General features: G+C 40.9%; 3 protein-coding genes across 5 annotated transcripts; 1 reads left to right on the plus strand and 2 right to left on the minus strand.

The window, feature by feature from the left end:
* Window positions 1–30: 30 nt before the first annotated feature.
* LOC122997107 lies at window positions 31–4,923 on the minus strand. Of its 2 annotated transcripts, none has more exons than XM_044373094.1 (5): window positions 4,676–4,923; window positions 3,517–3,639; window positions 2,466–2,803; window positions 965–2,310; window positions 31–684 (listed from the first exon to the last, which is right to left on the minus strand). In XM_044373094.1, exons 1-4 carry the CDS (start codon window positions 4,694–4,696, stop codon window positions 2,082–2,084), a joined length of 711 nt encoding a protein of 236 aa, XP_044229029.1. In that variant the 5' UTR covers window positions 4,697–4,923; the 3' UTR covers window positions 31–684; window positions 965–2,081. The 2 variants fall into 2 exon arrangements, with proteins under 2 accessions (XP_044229029.1, XP_044229028.1); XM_044373093.1 differs by lacking the exon at window positions 4,676–4,923 and adding an exon at window positions 4,413–4,613.
* Window positions 4,924–7,014: 2,091 nt separating this feature from the next.
* On the minus strand, window positions 7,015–14,704 carry ttl (tubulin tyrosine ligase). The gene is made up of 7 exons (XM_044372658.1): window positions 13,922–14,704; window positions 13,624–13,702; window positions 13,287–13,519; window positions 12,953–13,088; window positions 12,582–12,851; window positions 10,678–10,821; window positions 7,015–10,305 (listed from the first exon to the last, which is right to left on the minus strand). Exons 1-7 carry the CDS (start codon window positions 14,088–14,090, stop codon window positions 10,101–10,103), a joined length of 1,236 nt encoding a protein of 411 aa, XP_044228593.1. The 5' UTR covers window positions 14,091–14,704; the 3' UTR covers window positions 7,015–10,100.
* Window positions 14,705–15,307: 603 nt separating this feature from the next.
* fignl1 (fidgetin-like 1) lies at window positions 15,308–18,916 on the plus strand. Of its 2 annotated transcripts, none has more exons than XM_044372656.1 (2): window positions 15,308–15,481; window positions 16,678–18,916. In XM_044372656.1, the coding sequence occupies exon 2, from the start codon at window positions 16,695–16,697 to the stop codon at window positions 18,642–18,644; it is 1,950 nt and encodes a 649-aa protein (XP_044228591.1). In that variant the 5' UTR covers window positions 15,308–15,481; window positions 16,678–16,694; the 3' UTR covers window positions 18,645–18,916. The 2 variants fall into 2 exon arrangements, with proteins under 2 accessions (XP_044228591.1, XP_044228592.1); XM_044372657.1 differs by having other exon boundaries at window positions 15,453–15,543.
* Window positions 18,917–20,612: the final 1,696 nt, after the last annotated feature.

Genomic DNA, 20,612 nt, shown 5'->3' on the forward strand with positions numbered 1-20,612 from the left:
GACTCAAACACGCAGCCTGAAACGGTCTAATAATGAAAGAGGCAAATTCATTTCAATACAATACAAGAAATTATTGTAAGGTGCGTTTAAGTGCTGGAGGTCCATTTTTAACAATATGCAATTCCCTTAAGGTACCTTCCCTGAGATAGAATGAAAATTCTCTACACATTTAATTACAAAAAATACTGAAAGTTTGTTTTGATATTTCAAAAGAAATCAGTAAACATTCACAATGCATTTTCAAAACAATACATATGACATAAATACCCCTTTTGTTTTGTTTTTTGTTTTTCTTCCAAATGTTCAAACATTGTTTTAGCTACAACAGAGCTCAGACATGGATAAATCATATGTTTTTAGTCACTGTATTAATCAAACTATAGCCTGGTTCCTGATATTGGGGTTGCAGGTTACTGATAGAGACTGTAGGCAGTGGTTGGAGGAGCAGATGGTTACTGTGAGCTGGAGGAGGATGGTTCTGTGGATGACTGGAAGAAGCTGTTGGTGGTGTTTGGTAGTAGTTTCAGGTGGAGGGAGGCTCTTCAACTTTCTAGCAAAGGAAGTTGATGTAGTGATGTAGGTTCTGGCTGCAGCTGTCTCTCAGAATCTGCAAGAGGAGGCAGCAGTACAGGTAGCTTGCAGACGCTGGAGGTGGAGGTTTGGGCTGCAGCTGTCTGCTAGTATCTGCAAGTGGAGGATTAAGATTAAGATTAAGACCAACAAACACAATAAAGAATGTTCAAACTAAGAAGGAAAGAGAAACAATCGGTAGTAATCCAAGAAACAGTCAACATATGGCATAAATCATTTTTAAAAATATACAAAAAACTACACAGCACCGTCTAACAGTGCTCATGATGTGCAAAGGGTCAATGTGAGAGGACACAATGCAGCCCAGAATTATATACAATACTTTCCACTGTGCATCACTAACTACAGTACTTTATGTGAAAGACATACACACCTGGTGTAGCTGTAGGAGGAGATTCAGACTGCAGCTCTCTGCCAGAACCTGCAGGTGGAGGCAGCGGCTACAGGTTCCTGGGAGATGTTTCAAAGAGGAGCTGGAAGCAGCTGGCTCAGCCAGAATCTGTAGTTGGTGGGGGTGGTGCAGGTTGCAGTCAGAGGCTGGTGGTGGAGGCTGGTGAGCTGGAGCTGTTTGTCATAATCTGCAGGTGGAGACAGATGTTTCAGAGATGAGCTGGAAGCATCTGTTGGTAGAGGTTCAGGTTGCAGCATTCTGCCACACCCTATAGGTGGAGGAGGTGGTGCAGTTTGCTGGAAGAGGCTCCTGCTGAAGGTTTGGGCAACAACCATCGCCTTCACCTGCAGATACTGGCAGATACTAAATCTCCACCTGTAATCTTTGCCAGCAACTTGCAGATGAAGGTGATGGCTGCAGGTTTCTGGCAGAGGCTGTAGGTGGAGGCCCAGGCTGCAGCTGTCTGCCACAATCTGCAGGTGGAGGAGGTGGTACAGACTGCAGCCATTGCCTCCACTGGTAGATTCTGACAGACTGCTGCAGATCAAATCTCCATCTGTAGCCTTTGCCAGCAACTTGCAGATGAATGCAGCAGCTGCCTCCTGGCAGAGGCTGCAGGTGGAGGTTCGACTTGTTGCTGTTTGGAATTTGGCCGTAAGATGTTTTAGGTGGAGCACGTGTTTGCAGCTATTTGCTGTCTGCAGGTGGAGGCTAGGACAGCACATGGCTGGTGTCAGTTGGAGGCACAGTTAGATCTGATGGAGGCTGAAACAGGCTACTGGTTTAGGGCAGAACGTGGCACTTCAGGTGGTTTGCAGAGGTTGTCGGTGGAGGTGTCCGTAATTTTCTTCCAGAATCTGCAGGTGGAGCTTCTGGCTGCAGGTGGATGGTAGAACATGCAGGTGGAGGCTGCAACAGCAGAGGTTGGATGTGTAGTTGGCTGGAAAAGAGTTCAGACAGAAGCTGCATTTACTGATGAAACGAGACAATTCTACCTGTTAAAAAGACTTAAAACTAAATATTATTTACAGATTTGATCTTATTGAACTATTCTAATGTCTTTAACTATTTACAAACTACTGATACTTTCAGTTCAGTTTCAGTTCTTAGCTCTTTTTCTTGGTGGCTGCTCAAGCTTTGGTTCTAATGAAATATCTACATCATGAAGGGGAGGATAGACTCCAACCCCATATGATACATCAACCTTCACAAGCCCGTCCTCATTGGCTGAGGTCGTAAACGTGGGACGATTCAGTCTCTCCCACAGCTTTTGCTTGATACGACGGCCAAGCTCCAAACTGTATGGACGCAACCGGCCATCCTTGTATCTGTGAGGAGTGAAAGAAGCAAACATTTAATAATCACAATATGTGGGATTAAAATGTTTTTATATATTGAAAAAAATGACTAATAGATTTTTAGGTGATACTAAAAATGTGACAATGATTTGTTTGAAAAAGATTTAGATTTTTCATAAACATACGTCAGCATGTCATCAACCACTTCATGGTAGATCTGCTGGTACTCTTCTACTGAGCGGTTGTGTATCTTCAGAGGGCCGTCATCTTGCAGGGGGGCAGTGGAGGGCCGGGGGCTGCCGGGGGCCATATTTGAGACCACTGGCAGGTCGGCAGGTGGGATGGCGGACCGAGGGACCAAATTCAGCAACCTTGGAATGTCGGCAGCCAGGCTGGAGGGTTCAGGAGTGGGAGCCAATACCTCTGGCGGTTCAGCAGAAGGTCTGGAATGACAGGCCATGGATGTCCGCTTCCTCTTCCGGGGAAGTTTGGCAGTAGTAGCAGATTGCTGGTGTTTCTGCTCCTGGGGAAGTTCAGCAGAGGATAATGTTTCAATCTCACAAGAGAAAAATTTGCGTTAGATGCACTGATCAAGAACTTGGAAAAGTAAAAAGAACCTTCACAATTTACAGGGCTTTAGAGGAATAACCCTTAGTTTATTCAAGTCTGGATGCAAGAAAAATTTAATTTCAAGGAAAATAATGTCACAGAGTAAAGCTGTGAACTGGCACAGTTTGATGGGAACTTAACAGGAAGGTCAAATGAAAAGTAAGTCCAGTATGCAGAGCATTAAAGTTGTGCAGCAGCAGTTGTGTCCAAAATCATTTATTATTCACAATATAGTGAACATAGTGTGTTTAACATTTGTAGAATTGTCTGATTCTGTAGTTTGTGAGGATTCATATACCCTAAACAGTCCAGTAAATATTATCATGGCCTAATTAAACCCTAAATAGTGAACTCAAATTATCCCACAATGCAACTTAAAAAGTTAATGAGGCACTGACCACTAATAAAACACATGATGTTCAGTACTTCATGTGACATGAACAGTGTTTAATTTTGTTTTATTTGACAACAAGATAGTGTTCTGTAATTGGCTGCAGCTAGTTGACGACAGTCAGCAAGTTAAGCGTGTTGTTAGAGAGATACTTTTTGATTTTCTACACTTCCTATATAGTAAATTATGAAATGTTTTGTAAGGCTTTAAAAAAACAGAAAATTGAAAAGTCTAACCTGGTCATCCCTGCAGCATGGACACTTGTTCCAGGTTGCAGGCTTCCTCACAGCGTCTGCCCAGCGTGCAGAGATTCTGCGTCTTGAGTAGTTGTGGTCTTGCAGGGTGATGGGAACATCACACTGCAACAATACATACATGTTAGAACGAGGCTCCACAAGTGCAGTAAATGCAACAAATGGCACTAAATAATGTAAATTTCATTTCACCATTTCTGCAAAAAAGTGAACTTCCCCCTTCAAAATGGCGGAAACTTCTGTTCCCTAATATTTGCCCATAAACAGACCAGGAGACCCCAGAGAAAACATTATCTGCTCTCTCTGTGCAGTGTGTACCCTTTTTCTGTGCTGGAATAGGTCTTACAAGCACATTTTGACACAGGGGTCTTCTTCAGGGCAGAGACTTAAATCAATATGTTGCCTACTGTCTGAAAATATAATATCACATATCTGCTGGGTATTATATACTAACTTCAAATACTCCAGTGTTGCATTTGAATTCACAACATCGACATGTATCCCATCAGCTGGGAGCTGGGTGATATAAATAATCTAATTACATATATGAAATAATGACATTACTGTCAGTAAGGCAGTGATTTAGTTATTTTATGCACATATTTGGTCATTTTTTTATGAATATACAGTATAAATGGAGCTGGTACAGTCCAGTACTGACAATGTGCATCACTGCAGTAAAATAACAGCATGTGCAGGTTCTTCATTTCCCTGTAATTCATTAGTTCATCCGAACTTCTCCTTCAACATATTGTTTTTACCATGTGACCCCGAGTTGGGGGAGTGTTCATGTCAGAGCCTTTAGAGAAAACATTAGTGACCTTTAAGGGTTAAATACATTGAAAACAACACAGACTTTCAAAGTGTTCAAATCTCACATTTTCCATGATGGAAGTTTGTTTTCTCTCTCTCATCAGTTTCAGTGAGTCTTTAGTCCTTAACAGGATGTAAGAAGTCCTCAGCAGAAGCGTTTATTTGCAAGAAATTGTCGAATGACAGTTCTGAAAACTTTTCTTTACAGTTAGGTTTTGTTGATGTTTAAATGATGATCATATAGAATTGATGCACCTGGAGACAAACATAGCAACCATGGAATCTTCAGCGTCCATCTTGTGCACGTCTGTTTTTACAGACATCTCACCTCTGTGATCCAAAGTTTCATCCAATCAACCTGCAAAAGACCTGAAATCAAATCCACATCTAACTATGAAGAATTTTTTTTTTAGCTCAGTCATTCTGCTAGTTTGTTTCAGTCTTTATATAAACAGCCTCTTATAGAAGAGACTATACTGCAGGCTTTTGAAACATTTTAACAAATAAACTACAAGTTCATTTATTACAAACTGTTCAGAGGGTATTTCTATTTTCACTCAATCTATAATCTCAGATTTGCCATACGGCAGCGAGATCGATACGAGTGCGCATTTTACGCACGTGGCACAGCAGCGGTAATTTAATTAGGCTACAGTATATGTATACGTTCATATTTAATATTTTATGTCCTTTCAAGTTTATTATTGCTGTGAGTTATCCCTGCTTGAATGCAAAGTCTTACAATATTTCCAGTAGTGGTATTATTGTGCGCATAGAAGCGCACCATCCATAGTCTTTCCATATCGAACAAATCCATATACTGAACGCACCCTATCTTATCCTTAGTGTAGATAAAAACAAAATGTATCAATAGATAAATAACATTTTACTGTAACATCAGTGAAACCATACAATAACTGCATCTCTTGTCGCAGTGAACAGATAAACCAAACATCACGCATGCGCGGGAATTTCACAGTTCCCTGAAACATACATTTAACTCAATAAAAGATGCCATCATAATTTCATCCAATCAACCTGCAAAAGGCCTGAAATCAAGTCCATATCTAACTATGAAGAAATATTTAGATCTCACTGCGCTCCTCGGTCATACTCTGCTCCGTCCTTGGCAATAAGTTTGGTTTCAGTCTTTATCTGAAAGTGCCCTTTGGAGTTACTATAACCGGCTTTTGAATCATTATGAATTAAATTTCAAGCTCGCTTTTTGCAGACTGTTCATAGTCTATTTAAACTTAATCAAGGTTGCCAGTTCTTGCAGTTTTTGTTGTCTGTTGCTGTCTCACACTCAGGCCAACCAAACAAGTCTTGTGCTGAACAAGTCACTCTTGGATGAAAGAATATGAATTTTATGGTCACACAGGACAACGTCAACTGTTTATAAGTAGTATGCTTGTCTTTGAGTTTATTGAATGCTTATAGTTAACTTCCAGCAGCAGGATCGATACATGTGTCGCCAAATAGAGAGAGGTGCTGAGCGCATTTTACGCACATGGCACAGCACCGGTAATATCATTAATTATTTAAATCTCCCAAGAGGATCAGTGAAGATCTGCCGATATTTGATCTTCAGTATTTTTTACACATCAGACAGGTCTCATATTACATACTGGTTTCAGATTTATTCAGTAAAAACGTTTGGGACACAGAAGAAGGTCCTGAGGATGAGTCCAGCTCAGATAGATAGGCCTGATAGGCATGGCATATGCAAAACTCTTGCAGAGAGCACCTCTGACTAAATTCCCAAATAAAACTGTAGTTAATCAAATGGCCACTATCACACTGATACATGGAAAACCTGCCTTCAGGTAGTTTTATTCCAGCATAGAATTTATGGTTGGTTTCTGGGTATTCGTAAATAATAAAGCTGCAATGTGTATAATCTGCTGTATGTAATCTGGAGGCGACAATCTGAGTCCAGCAGCAAACTGGAAAAAAAATGATTTCTCTAAATAAATTGTGTATCTGGGAGAAATGGAGCAGAGGGGACACTCTCATCTTTTGTTAACAGAATTTACCAGATGAAATGAGTCAAAGACCACTTTCCCCTTAACAAATAAAGTCCTCCACCACCTGAGGGCACAACAGGACAAAACTTGTCTGTGAGAGAATCAGAATTGGGGAACTGAATAAAGAAAAGCAGCATGGAAACAGCAGATTATTATGATTATATGTGTATATGTATGTGTGTGTGTGTGTGTGTGTGTATGATGCATACTTACACACACATGGACTTTCTCCATTTCACCAGTGGATTCATTTTGCACACTCGAATTCAACATTGGAGGTATATTATTGTACTGCAAAGCTCATTTTTGCAGATGTACCACATGTTGAGCTTCACAAGAGCAGATTCATACTAACTTGATGGATTGTTGTAGTGGAAAAACTCTTTATCAATGACTTACCAACATGTATAACTGCAGATCTAATGCCTTATTATAAAGTGAGAAACACTTGACTCTTTATTGATGAGTTACTGGTTATTATCAGTTTTTTTTCCATTGCTGTGGTTTGTGTTCCTATTTGTTTTCATTGCTTCTCTCTGATGCATTTATGTTGCAATGAAATCTACATGACCTTCAGAAAAGGATACATCAGTGTAATATACCACAGAATGAAGTCAACACACAAACAACTAAAACAAAGTTGAAGCAAAAACTGAACATTTATTACAGGACTGTTGTATCACATCAACCTTTACATGTTCCTGTTTTTCAGTTTCTTATCCACAAGCTCACAGTCCAGATAAACTAGACTTCCTTCATCTTGTTCAGTGTTGCTTGGTAGCCAGAAGAACTATACGGATATTAAAGAAATAGTTGAACCTTTTGGAAAAGTAGTTTTGTTTTCCTTTTTGATGAGAAGATAAGTATCAGAGTTGGTCTTTGCCGACTGAGTCAAGTAGACCACCTAGTGTAGAAATATGCATGACAGAAGCTCGATAATGGTCATAATATTTTATTCTAGTAATATTGTTTCTGATAAAGACAAATGCTCATGCAAGATTCTGGATAAAACATCACCTAACAAAAACACAACACGTACATCCCTCTGAATATGACACTTGCTTTTAGATCATGTTGGCCAATTAATGCGATAATGTCCAGATTATAGCAACTACAAAACATTATTAGACACTGAAAATACAGCAGGAGTTTTATCTTTGGTAAAAATGAGGAAATCTAGGAAACATCAAAATAGGAATATGAAACACATGAGAAGAAACATGATAAAAAATGATGTGCAAAGAAACTCTGAATAAGAGGAAACGACATCATTGAATTTAAAAGTCTAAAGGTCTAAAAATGAATGAGGCAAATTCACTTCAATACAAACAAACAAATGAAGGTGCATTTAAATGCTGGAGGTCCATTGCTTCTTTTTATCAATATGCAACTCCCTCTAAGGCACCCTTCCCTTTGATGGAAAGACATTTCCCTACAAATTTAATTAAAAAAAATACTGAAAGTTTGCTTTTGATATTTCCAAAAATCAGCAGTCACACCTGTATCCCATCTGTCAACACAATCATGACATTATCTACTTACATTATATTATATCTTTCCAAACCTTTTTTTCAGCTACAACAGGGCTCTGTAATACTGAGCACAACAGAAATTGATTCATATTTGCTTTCATAGAATAATAATGAATTCATGTCGGTGTAACCTGCCCTGTAACTATTCCATCTTCCTGACATTCAGCACATCACACAGACACAACTTATTGTTGTCAGCCACTTACACATCCTTCATTCCTCAGAGTTAACTTGTAAACACAAATACACAGTGATTAAAACATAAATAAATGCTCTTATGATGTCCCTTAACTTATGAAACTCAAGACACGAGAAACAAAGTCTCCACACATATGAAATGAGGTTAAAACAGAGGAACAGCAGGGATAGTGAAATTATGACACACCTACCTACTAAAACTGCTGTAACGACTTACTCTGAAGCTAAATGAGCACGCTAAAGTTGAACTTCAGTGGGAACAGTCGCCACTGAGGAGCAGGAAACTACCCAACTGTCACAAAAGTCAAGCTATTTGAAAGTTTCATGTCTACAGAAACAAGTTTGCATTCCTTTTTCAACAAACAGTAACATAATAAGATTGGACACAAGTCATCTAGGAGAGCTACACCTCTCAGGTCTCATCTATTCACAAAGAGACCGACAGTCAAAACAAAAGCAGAGAAGTAAAATAGTTTAGGGACCCCATGAAACTGAAAAAAAAAATCAGTCATCCATGATGTGAAACCTTGATAACAGTTTTTTAAAAAGCCGGTTGGTGACATGATCAAACACCAGCAGTAACCGAAGAAGAGGCAGTGACGACATGAAGATTAGTGTCTGTATACTGTGACTTTCTGGTTGCCACTGACTTCTCTTTGGTAAAAACACAATTTGACACAGAATGATTATAAGAGTAGTGTATGAAGTATGAATGAGGGCATGTTTTTTGTCATTATCAGATTTCCTTTGAACAAAAATGTTGTTTATGATGTGAAGTTTCATTTCATGGGGCCGTAGTAACACACTTTGTACAATCTACTCTAATTTCATTTCGACAGTTCAAAAATCCACACACATGTTGACGACACTTTACAATTACAGTCTAGCTTTTCATAGATCAGGAAAAAAAAAAAAAACAGACATTAGGGCAAACGGTGCTGTGTGGATGTGTATGAGGATGCAAACGCCTACATGCTTTCACACAAACATGCTCTCTTCCTAATGAAAAATAAAACCTCAAGATGTCTTCGGCTGGAAAGAGTTGAGAACAGAGGCTAATACTTCATTTTAGATTTTCCATCACTGCAATAGAAAGGTCAAAGGTCACGAACACTTTAGCAGAGCTTGTTGGGACGGGATTAAACCTGGGTTTCCCAGCTGAAGGACGGCCTCCCTGCTCACTAATGCCCCCCCGTTGTCCTCAATGTTAATAATATGTAGTGTCCAAACACTCCGGTTAAGAGCAATGTTGATCTTGACATCTTGAATGTTTATCTCATCAGACACGTTAGGTTAGTACGTTAGTCTTTACAAGTTTAATCATATCCATCATAGCTTCTTTACTGCTAGCACTCCTCATTGAAAACAATGTGTATAGGTCGCTGCAGGCAAGCTGAAATTAAAAAAAAAAATTAAAAAAAGAAAAAAGTGTCTGATGAGAAAATTAGCATTCAAAATTCCACAAATTCACTAAGAGCTCAAATAACAAGGTGTCTATTTTATGCTAATTCTTGTGGACTGACCTGACTGAATAGATGTATGGATGTATTCAGCAACAGTGCAAAGGCTTTTAGAACAAGTACAAGTCACAGTAATAGAGCAAGCTAACTGGCAGTCTTTTTAAGGGAGCATGGTTGGAAATGTAAGGCACTACAGTCTCAGTTGGAGCGTCTCTGCATCCTTCAGACCTCCATTCATGAATCTATTTGGGGAGAAACAGGTGGTGGTGGAACTGAGATGGAAGGGCATCTGTCCTCATTTGGAAACTCCCAGAAAGTTTGTCGCTTCCTCAGATTCATAATATGCATAATCAGGAGAGCAGAGATCATTTCTGCAGATCAGTGATTTCCATAAAAAGCGAGACTCGCTCCAGGTGTGACGGGCGAGGTACAATTAAAAGGCATGTGCTACTTCTCAGGTGGAGTTTAGGAGTGAGGACAGAGCATGGAAGAAGCTTCTAGTATAGAGGAGACGGGAGGAATATTTGAGCGTGTGCTTACAGTCGAGTGAAAGGGCCCACGTGGAGGGGACCTCTCAGTTTGGGAGAGGAGCAGTTGGTGGAGTTGGTGGTGAACGTGGAGGATGGGGAGGAGGAGTAAGGTGAAGAGGAAGCTGAGGAAGGGTCGCCGCCGTTGTTCATGGTGAATAAGCTGGAAATAGCCACGTCCACTATACCCTGACAGAGCTCTGGGTATAGTTTCCTGGGGGAGGAAGGGAGTATTAATGAGATGACACTTTTGTATCGGAAAACATTCCAGTTCATTAAAGAGGCAAAACGCAAAATAATTAAGAGAAACAAAATTCAGATGTTTGGCTTTTCAAATAATAAAAACTTTCTAAAACATTTCCTGTTTCTGACTCTGTGCCTGGATGAAGAAAAACAAGCAAACAAACAAATAACATTGGCTTAAAGAGATCAGAGAATATTCCAACAAAGACACAAGATCATTTCAGATCATTAGGGTTCGATCTTTTGAAATACATTCACAGATTGTTTCCCTCATATTGTAAAAAGATGCAAAAATAAAATCCTAAAAATACAATTTTAACGTGCATCATCAACTGGTACTGACTGTGCACAGGCTGGAGCTCCATTGATCTCAATGAGCCACACTTTGAAGCTCTCGTCCACCATGAAATCAAATCCAAAGAGCTGGAAGCTCTGATAAGACAGGTGCTTGGTGCTGATCGCCGGCTCGATGCATGACAGACAGCTCCTGTAAAACCAGACGGCAAAATCATGTCAGAGAAGAACATGTTTTACTTTCCTGTTTCATCTAGTTTTTCTTTTATTAATTGTGCATTTAAGTCTTTTTTAATGGTTTTATTATTACATTCTTATCATTTTTATTCATCATGTGCATAGTTTCAAATTGTTTTACTCTTAACCTTTATACTTCCTTTTTTTCAGCTTGTCAGTCATCTAACAAAGACTAAAATGACTTAATGCCCCGTCCAATCAGGTAGGCAGGGCTGAAACTTATCATTATTTTCATTTTTGATTGATCCACCAATTATTTTCTCAATTAAACATTTGGTCTATAAAACAACAGAAAACTGTGAAAAATGCCCGTCACCATTTCCCACAGCCCGAGGTGATGCTATCAAATGTCTTGTTTTGTCTGACCAGCAGTCTAAACCTAAATATATTCAATTTACTACAGTGTTAAAAGACGAGTTCACAGCTTTTCAAGTCAGGTGCCCACATGAACAGTGAAAGAGGTTTTCCTCACTGTAATCATTCCTCCTGATCATACTGGATATTAAAAGATCCTTCAAATGCGCTTTTGATGTAAGGTGATGAGGACCAAAATCCACAGTGCGTCCACACAGTCATTTAGTGTAAAAACGCATTTAGAAGTTGATGTGAAGCTTATTTGAGGCTTCAGCAGTCTGAGTTAGTCATATCAAGTGGTCTTTTTAGCATCAAATTCCCTCTTTGTGTTTCCCTGTTGAGCTGCGGTAGGAGTATAGTAACAAAAAGAGGGACTTTGGCACTAAAAAGACTGTAATGTTGAAAGATATCTACTTGATTTGATTCATTCAGGTTGCTGAAGCTTCATATCAGCTTTCAGATAAACTTTTAAATATATTTTTGCACAGGAGGACTGTGGATTTTGGTGTTTGTGTATTATGAAGGGATCTGCTAATGGCCAGTATGAACGGGAGGAAGAAAAACCCATTTCAATGTTCATTTGGGCATCTGACTGTTAAAATTGTGCAACCGTCCTTAAAGGCAACAATAAGCAGCAGATTGTCATTTCAGAAGTTGAGACCATCAACAATGTGGCATTTTTGCTTAAAAACTGACTTAAACAATGAACCGAATATCAAAATAGTTGTCAAGTAATTCTCTGCTGATTGAGTAATCTATGAATCGACTGATCATTGCAGCTCTACAGGTAACACAATTAATTTGAAACATTTCAAAGCAGCATTAAGTGATCGCTAACCTTTATGCTGCACTGGAGATCCAACTATAATGTCTAGTGAAGAGGTAATAATCCAATATTTAAAAAATACTATACTATACCATTATAATACTGAAATGCTTTATGACACCAGTCAAACGTTTTGTCAACTGTTTTATCTTCAGTCATGTTGCAGTTAAAAATGCCATTAAAATGCAATAGATATTGTGCTATGAAGCAGTAATGAGATCACTTATTTACAAGATGAAATCAGTAGCTCAGCACATGCTACAGCAAAAACAGCAGATTATCTAATGTTGCATCTGTAACATTGTTGTTGGTTTCCAGCTGTCTAGAAGAGTGAAATATCATCCAGTGATCATGTGACATAACTCAATCTGCATGTTTCAAAAGCATATTAAAGAGAACGTCTCTAACCACACGTCCAGTATGTGCTGGTTTCTGTGTTTTGGTTGGGATGTAAGGACAGTATATTCATTTAAAAATTGGGAAAGCAGACAGCTGCTAACCTCTGTATTAGCTGCAATCTGACAAAAAGGACCTACTTTATGATCTGCTTGATCTGAGACAATATGGTGGTCTCCAGGGTGACATTGTGAGTGTTCAGCAGGTACAGCCTGAACTCATCAAAGAACATCTCGTTCCCCTCCTCATATCGTCCGTAGTTCTGCGAGTGCTCCTTCTGGATGCAGTGGTTGGTCAGGTGGCTGGTCATGTCCTGGAGGTCGGAGCTGTTGTAGGGCTCGGAGGAAGTCCGCAGCACGCCCTCCCGGTATAAATAGATGTTGTACTGATGATCTACAAGCACCCAGCTCCTGGTAATAGCATAACATAAACCATAAGAGCACAATCAGCACGAGAGTTAAAAAGTCCAGACGCATTTTTTCTGTCAGTGCGTTAAACATGAAAGACTTGCCTGATGTCAAACTTCCTATGTCCCGGCTCCAGAAGAAGAGGTTTCTCCAGGTACTTCTGAATAACATGAACTTGTCCCTGATTGTCAATATACTCCAGCAGTTGATTAGCATCATGGGATATCAAAATACCAGCACCTGTTGCAAGAAAACAGAATATGTTAAGACGCCACTGGATGCTTTCTGCCACATCCTAAACTGAAGAACATAACTTTTCAAAATACATTAGAAGGGTTGCATTATCCTTTCAATTTAATTGAATATAATCTAAGAAAACATCATAGAGAGAATGTCTGACTACCAATGAACCAATAAAACTTGGATAATTGATTTTACCTTTAGCTCCAGCAGACGACTTGGCTATCCACACTGTCCCCTCCCCACTTTCTTTTTTAGAGTGATAGGAGGCCAAGAAAACTTCTCGCTCGTCAGTCTTGGGATTGTTTTTCAGATGGCTGATGCCGTTTGTAGCCGGAGCGACGGGGGTGTTGAGGTTAGTGGGATAGATGATGTAGGATTCTGGAAACCAGTTAGAGGAGTCGGACAGCTCTGGGCTGGTCTTTATTAGCCTGGTGGTGAAGAAAGATAATGGTCAGCTAATGTTATCCCCTTTGAATAATTTACTTACAGAAAAACACATTACATAAGATATAGATTTTGATAATATACACACTTGACCAAAGACGCCTTCCTGCAAAGCTTGTCTGCTCCTCTGTAGTAATTCACCAGCTGCACCAGTCCTGGTTCATGACCTGTAAAATCCAAGAAAAAAACATTTCAAAATGCATTCAAATACCTTCATGGGCCTAGACTGCACATTTAAATTAGGGCCATTGGCAGGACACTTCTTCCAACAGGAAGTTGGAGCAAGCAGCCCTGCATAGTCACAGCAGCTGTCTCATCCTGAGTGGGTGGACACCAATTATAGCACACTGTCAGCATCATGTGAAGTAAGAAAACCCACGGCTTACCTAGACGTCCAAAGGGTAATCTGTTCCGTTCACCAAGCATCAAGTTGAATCTGGGATTGTCTCTTTTCAGCCTCTTCCACTGTCCAGTCGAGAGGAGGATTTTGGAAACTTCTGCATAAACAGTGCTGTTGTCGTCACGGGTGACAAAGGTGTACACCGGCGTATTCATTATGCCACAGTAGAGAGTGGTGGGGATAATAATAATAAAACAGCTAATAAACAACTTTCTTGCTAGTTGTGATGCTGTCTGGTTGGCTCTGCAGCAGACAGACTGGTCAGGGTTATCTCTGTCCGTGCCATGATGATGAGTCAGTCATATCCTGTCCACACTCCCCCCGTCAACTTAATATCCAATTCAGACTTCTGAGGCTATAACTATAAGGTTACAACACATCTCAACATACGAAGGATAGCAGTTTCTTGTTGCTCGGCAGACAGGGCTCCTCCAGTGTCTCCAGACAAGGGTGTGACTGCCTGCTGCTACCGGCTCCTGCGGCTGGTCCAGTCTGCATTTACGTTACATCCCGTCTGCGGTTTAGCTAACGGACTGCGACCGTTGTTAGCAACTTTTCTGGTATCCCTCCTCAATAATATCCTTCCTAAATGATAAATAGTGGGAAACGTAAACTATTTGCTAGTTAGCTATACAATATCACAAACGCAGCCCATTTTCGTGTGTTTTCATTCTCTGAAAGCTCCGCAACCACTGCTGTCTAGTGTCGACAGCATGAACACAAAGCTCCACGGTTGTGGTTAATGTAGTTTTTGTCTCCACGGATATCTCGCGTAGTTCATATTTTGTGATTGTTTTATGTAATAAAAGTGAACAAAGATGATTTTGAATACAATTTATGGATAAGTATAATGCCTTTGTAAATGCATGTACATTGGAATTCAGTCTCCAGCTGAATTTTAAAACGGCGTACGCACTACAATTCCCAGAATGCAAAGGGATAATGCGACCATTTGATCTTTAATTGTGTTTAGCGCATTATATCCACAAGATGGCGTCGTAGACCTCACCAGTTAACGGCTTGTATCACACCAGTGTTGAATCATAGTCCCGGGAAAATCAGTTTAAAACTCAAGAGAGGGTTTCATAATATTGATGCAACTGCGTAGTATTTACCAATTAAGTATTATTAATCAAGAAGCTGCATCTAGAAGTTGATTGAGCCGTATAATAACACATTAACGGATAGTGCCCGGTCTCCTGGCTAAGCTGGAGGATAAATGGAGCACCCACAAGTGGTGACAAGTTCGAGTCCCGTTCCAATATTTTTAATACAGTTATTTGCCTCCGAAACAGCTCTTTATAGTGCCCATATTTCATCTTAATTCGATGTTTTGTTAATTCAATAACGATAAACTAAAATTTTAAAAAAGTTTGGTACCCGCTGGTGTTTTACACCCGGCGGAAGTGACGTTGAAAAGGACGAATGCGTGTTCACAGAAAGCGATATGGAACGAGACAGGAAGTTACTGTGGAGGAAGAAACCAGGTGGCGGGAACAAATGAGTCGTCCAGCGAGGTTACAATAGCTTTCTACAAGTTAGCGTTGTAAGTTTGTGTTGGTCATGTTCTTATTTTTGTCATAATATCATAAGAAGATATCACTAATAGTAAGTGACATCTGCAGTATTGTTGTATGTGTATGTGTATGTGTATGTGTGTGTGTGTGTTTGTATTTGTGTTTGAGTAAACTTGTTTTTTCTTGTCAGTGGTACTAACCTAAAGTTAAAGGAAACCGCAGTAGTTCTATAAATGAACTTCCAGTGGAGCTAAGTTTACACATCCCTCAAATTATTTAAGTGCTTGATAGTTAAAGAGGCATCCCACCAAGTTTACATGCTGAATTATACGCAGTTTAAAAGGCAGCTGGGTCTAATGTAGAGATGTCATTGATTCACATCATAGGAAATGTGGTATTTTCAGAGTATAACCCAAACTAGAGACTAATAGACAGGATATCTCAGCCTTTGCTCCCTCAGTTTTCACCATGCTTCCTTAATCTGTCCTTTGAGTCTCCTAGCTGTATGGGAAGGCAATACTAAATCACTGGTGTACCCCTCTAACAATCATAATAATATACTTTATTTATATAGCACAATTCATTCATAAAATGCAACACAAAGTGCTTAATATCAAAGCAGATAATCATAGTGTTTATGATAAAACACTAAAAACAAGGAAAATAAGAAATTAAATTAAAATGACAGGACAAGACAAGGTAGAACAACCGCCAGGTAAAAACACTTCAGGGAAAAGCAGCGGTAAAAAGATGTCTCTCACGATTTAGGCTAGAGCCCCTTAGACACTCAGGCAGACTGTTTCAGAGATTTGGGGCGTAATTAACGAAGGCTGCCTCTCTGTGCCTTTTAGTTCTGACCTCAGGAACAATCAAGAGGTTTGAGCCAGAGGATCTACGGGACCTAGCAGCCACATATAGCTTAACCATGTCAAACAGATAAGACGGGACATTCAGTGATTTAAAAACCAATAAAATAATTTTAAAATGAATTCTGTGACAGACAGGTAACCAATGGAGTAATGTGGGCTCTCTATCTGGTTTTCGTCAGAGCACGAACTGCTGTGTTCTGTCCGAGCTGTAACAAGGTCCTTGTATCATATACTCACATCCAAGAACATAATGATATGAGTTATAACTTCTGTGTTATGGGTCACAGGTAATGTGTGGCTTGGCTGTTACTGAGGTCATGTATATTTAATAACTTTGGTCCCCTCTCCTTCACCAGGCTGGAACAGGCCAGGCATGAGTGGTGCACACCTGGACGAGTGGCAGAGAAGGTCCTTTGACATTTCATCTGGCAACTGTACACCTGAACAGACGGCAGATTCCTACCGGGCCCACATCCTCTCCATTCAGTATGCATGGGCAAGCTCCCAGCTCTCTCAGGCCGGCATGGCCAGCCTGCTCAGGACCTACTCTGAGCGCTACGCCGCAGTGCTGGACTCAGATGACCCCCGCACAGGGCTTAACAACTATGCAGAGAGCGCACTGCATCTGGCCCGCAATCAGAGGAACCACAGCGAAAAATGGGAGTCGTCTCTCACCATGGAGAGTGTGCTGGAGTTGCCCTGCGTGCAGAAGATGATTCAGGCAGGGACAGGGGGAGGAGGCTCCCTGGTGGCACCAGCAGATGTTAACATATCTGTTGGACAAGAGAGCAGAGTCAGCTCCCTGTCCGCTTCCCTTACTGGAGTCAGGTCAGAGGGTGCGTTCTTCAAACCCGCAGGACCACCACAGCCTAAAACAGAGTTTAACAACACTGCCAGTAATCCTGCTCCTGCTAATATTCCTACAGAGAGGCCAAGAGGCTCTGAGGGGATCTCAGGAAATCCCAACTCATTCTCCCGACCTCCAGCTCGAGCACAGTCTGTGTTTGGTCATCCCTCCTCAGTTCCCCCACAATGCAACCCCGGCTCTGCAGGCAGCACACAAAACTATCAGTCCTCCTTCTTCCCCACCTCCCATCCATCTAAGAGGAAGAACTTTTACAACCCAGATGGAGGTGATGGTGGCAGGGGCCCACATGGAGGTCAAGCAGGCGCTGACCCGAGAGCTGGAAGTAACTTCAAATCAGCTCACGAGCAGTTTATTATTGATCAACAGAAAAAACATTCCCATCAGCCCCAGAGAGGTCAGACCCCTGGGATGGCAGCAAGTGTGAAGAAATCCCTCGGCGCCAACAGGCCTCGAGGTACGTTTTCTAAATTTGTGTCACCCGTACCACGACAAGAGGAGGAAGAGAGCGGGGCACGACACAGTTCTAATCAGGAACCCCAGATTCTAGATGAGCGTCTGAAAAACTTTGAGCCAAAGATCGTGGAGCTGATCATGAGTGAGATCATGGACCATGGGCCTCCTGTGATCTGGGACGACATAGCAGGCCTGGAGTTTGCTAAGACTACCATAAAGGAGATTGTGGTTTGGCCCATGCTGCGACCCGACATCTTTACTGGCCTCCGTGGTCCACCCAAAGGCATCCTGCTGTTTGGACCCCCAGGGACCGGGAAAACCCTGATAGGAAAATGCATAGCATGCCAGTCAGGTGCCACATTCTTTAGCATCAGCGCTTCATCACTCACATCCAAGTGGGTCGGTGAAGGAGAAAAAATGGTGCGAGCCCTGTTTGCCATCGCCCGCTGCCACCAGCCTGCTGTCATCTTCATCGATGAAATTGACTCACTGTTGTCCCAGCGGACAGACGGGGAGCACGACTCGTCACGCAGGATCAAGACAGAGTTTCTGGTTCAGCTGGATGGGGCGGCCACAGCGGCTGAGGACCGCATCCTGGTGGTGGGCGCCACTAACCGGCCTCAGGAGATAGACGAGGCCGCCCGGCGACGCCTGGCAAAGAGGTTATACATCCCCCTGCCCGGAGGAGCCGCGCGACGGCAGATAGTCACTAACCTCATGGCTCGAGAGAAGAACCTGCTGAGGGAGGAAGAACTAGAGAGAGTGATGGCGGCGACCGAGGGCTTCTCCGGAGCTGATATGACTCAGCTGTGTCGAGAGGCAGCCCTGGGGCCCATCCGCAGCATCCAGCTCAACGACATCGCCACTATCACCGCAGATCAGGTGCGCCCAATCCTCTACAGTGACTTCCAGGAGGCCTTGAAGACTGTACGACCCAGCGTCTCATCTAAAGACTTAGAGCTGTATGAAGAGTGGAATAAGACTTTTGGATGTGGACGATGATGTCAGTTCATCTTCTGTCTCTGTTGAACTGATTATATATGAAACTGAAAACATTCCTGCTGTAGAGAAAACTAAAGATGTTGAATATTTTCCTTGTTGCAACAAAGTAAAGGTGAAACAGTTAGTCGATTGACGGGAAAGTAATTGACAACTCTTTAATCAGTCGATTGTTTTAGTCATTTTTGAAGCATAAATCCTAAACATTTCTGTTTCTAGTTGCTACAATGTGAGAATTTGCTGCTGCTCTCTGTCATATATGATAGTAAGCTGAATATCTGTGAGGGGGGGGTTTGTTGGTGAGACAAAAAAAGACATCTGAGAATGGACATTATAAACTATTTTATATATATCATTTTATTGACACTTTAATCAGTAATGAAAATAGTCATCAGTACACTCACACACACAGACAACATAGCAGAAGTACTTTTCACTACACACAAGGTTTCACAAAGATGGTTTTTTAGGGGGATTTACAACCACCCTGATTTTTCACACAAGTTAATAATAGAACAATGTGTTACTATAATTTCTGAATTGCAGCCATTTATATGTAATCTTTTGTAATCTCAAGATTTTCTGTTTGACAATGTTATGGAGAAATAGTTTTGCAATTTGTTTCAATTATGCATACTTTTTCTTTCAAGAGTTTATAATATCCAGACTGTCTCACTGTTACTTTGGGATTTGGTTGTGAGCGTCTGGCACCATGTTGTGTAAATGTTACTGTATGAAGTTATTTCTAAATTGCGTTCCAGATGAAGTGATGATCTCTGTTCCCTTTTGTATTACTGTAAGTGTCAACATTAATTCCCAGAGAAACTCTCCCCTATATCATTTGTTTGTCTTTGTATTGTCCTGTATTGTGTTACTGTTTCTCTAATAAAATACATTTTGTTAAATAAGTTATATCTAAACTATTCTCTCTATGTAAAAACAAAGCCATAGCAAGTTTATCTCCAGTGTACTGTAGCAGTTTCCCACCTGATTTCCACGGTTTCCAGTCTAATCCACAGAGGGCAGTGTGATCACTTTGTTCAAACGCAGCTCATCTCTGTATCATGTCAGCAACATTTTGCCTTCAGTCTTGTCCTGAAATGTTCCTAAAGCTGGATGTGCCAATCACATCGCGGAAGTTGAGCAACACCAAGTATCCAAGAGTCTTGTGTTTAAAAAAAAAACAAAAAAAAAAAACCTAAAAGCTGCCCTTTTGCCCCTCTGCCTTCCTTCCTGTTAATGATCAAGACAGCAGTTGACTGGAAACAGGAATACACATCACTGCAATACATCACTTCCATTAGACAATATGCATACACTCAATAAGTTTAATGCTGATCCAGAAGCTGAATGACTGATGAAGACTCATTCCTGTCTGTGTTAATAGATCTAAGATGGCCACTTGTTAATGTTCCACTCAGCAGTGACAAGTGTTGGATTTTTAACATATCTTTAGAGTGTAAAGCCTCGCTGGTCATACATACGCTGTGCCATTGAAGGAGACGATTATAGATTGCGCACACATGAAATGAAATTGTCATGTAATTTTAATGAAACAATCTTTGAAAATCTGGAAGACCATGAAAAAAGACTTTCATTTATTTTTCATCTTTTTGTCAAGTCCCTAATAAATATTTCAGACTTGTGTGGTTGGCCACTGTATTGAAACTTTGTTGAATTAGCCAGCAGTGAAAGTAGTCACACAACCCCCTCGTGGGTGTCTCCGAACACGGGGACTCCTCACAGCTGGACCGGGACAGATGTACAGAATTCCTCTGGTGCTGCCGGGATCCATAGAGTACGGACTGAGAACTGTGCCATATGGTGCAAGCTTGTATCTTAATTTGACTGTGGCTGTGCAGCGGTGGTCACATTAGACGTTGTGTATTCACAAACACACACACATAACAATACATTAAAAAAAATCTAATTACTGCCTAAATGCTTCACAGGGCTTCGACCATTGATTTT

The sequence above is a fragment of the Thunnus albacares genome, chromosome 14 (genome assembly GCF_914725855.1).
Source record: "Thunnus albacares chromosome 14, fThuAlb1.1, whole genome shotgun sequence".
Lineage (NCBI taxonomy): Eukaryota > Metazoa > Chordata > Actinopteri > Scombriformes > Scombridae > Thunnus > Thunnus albacares.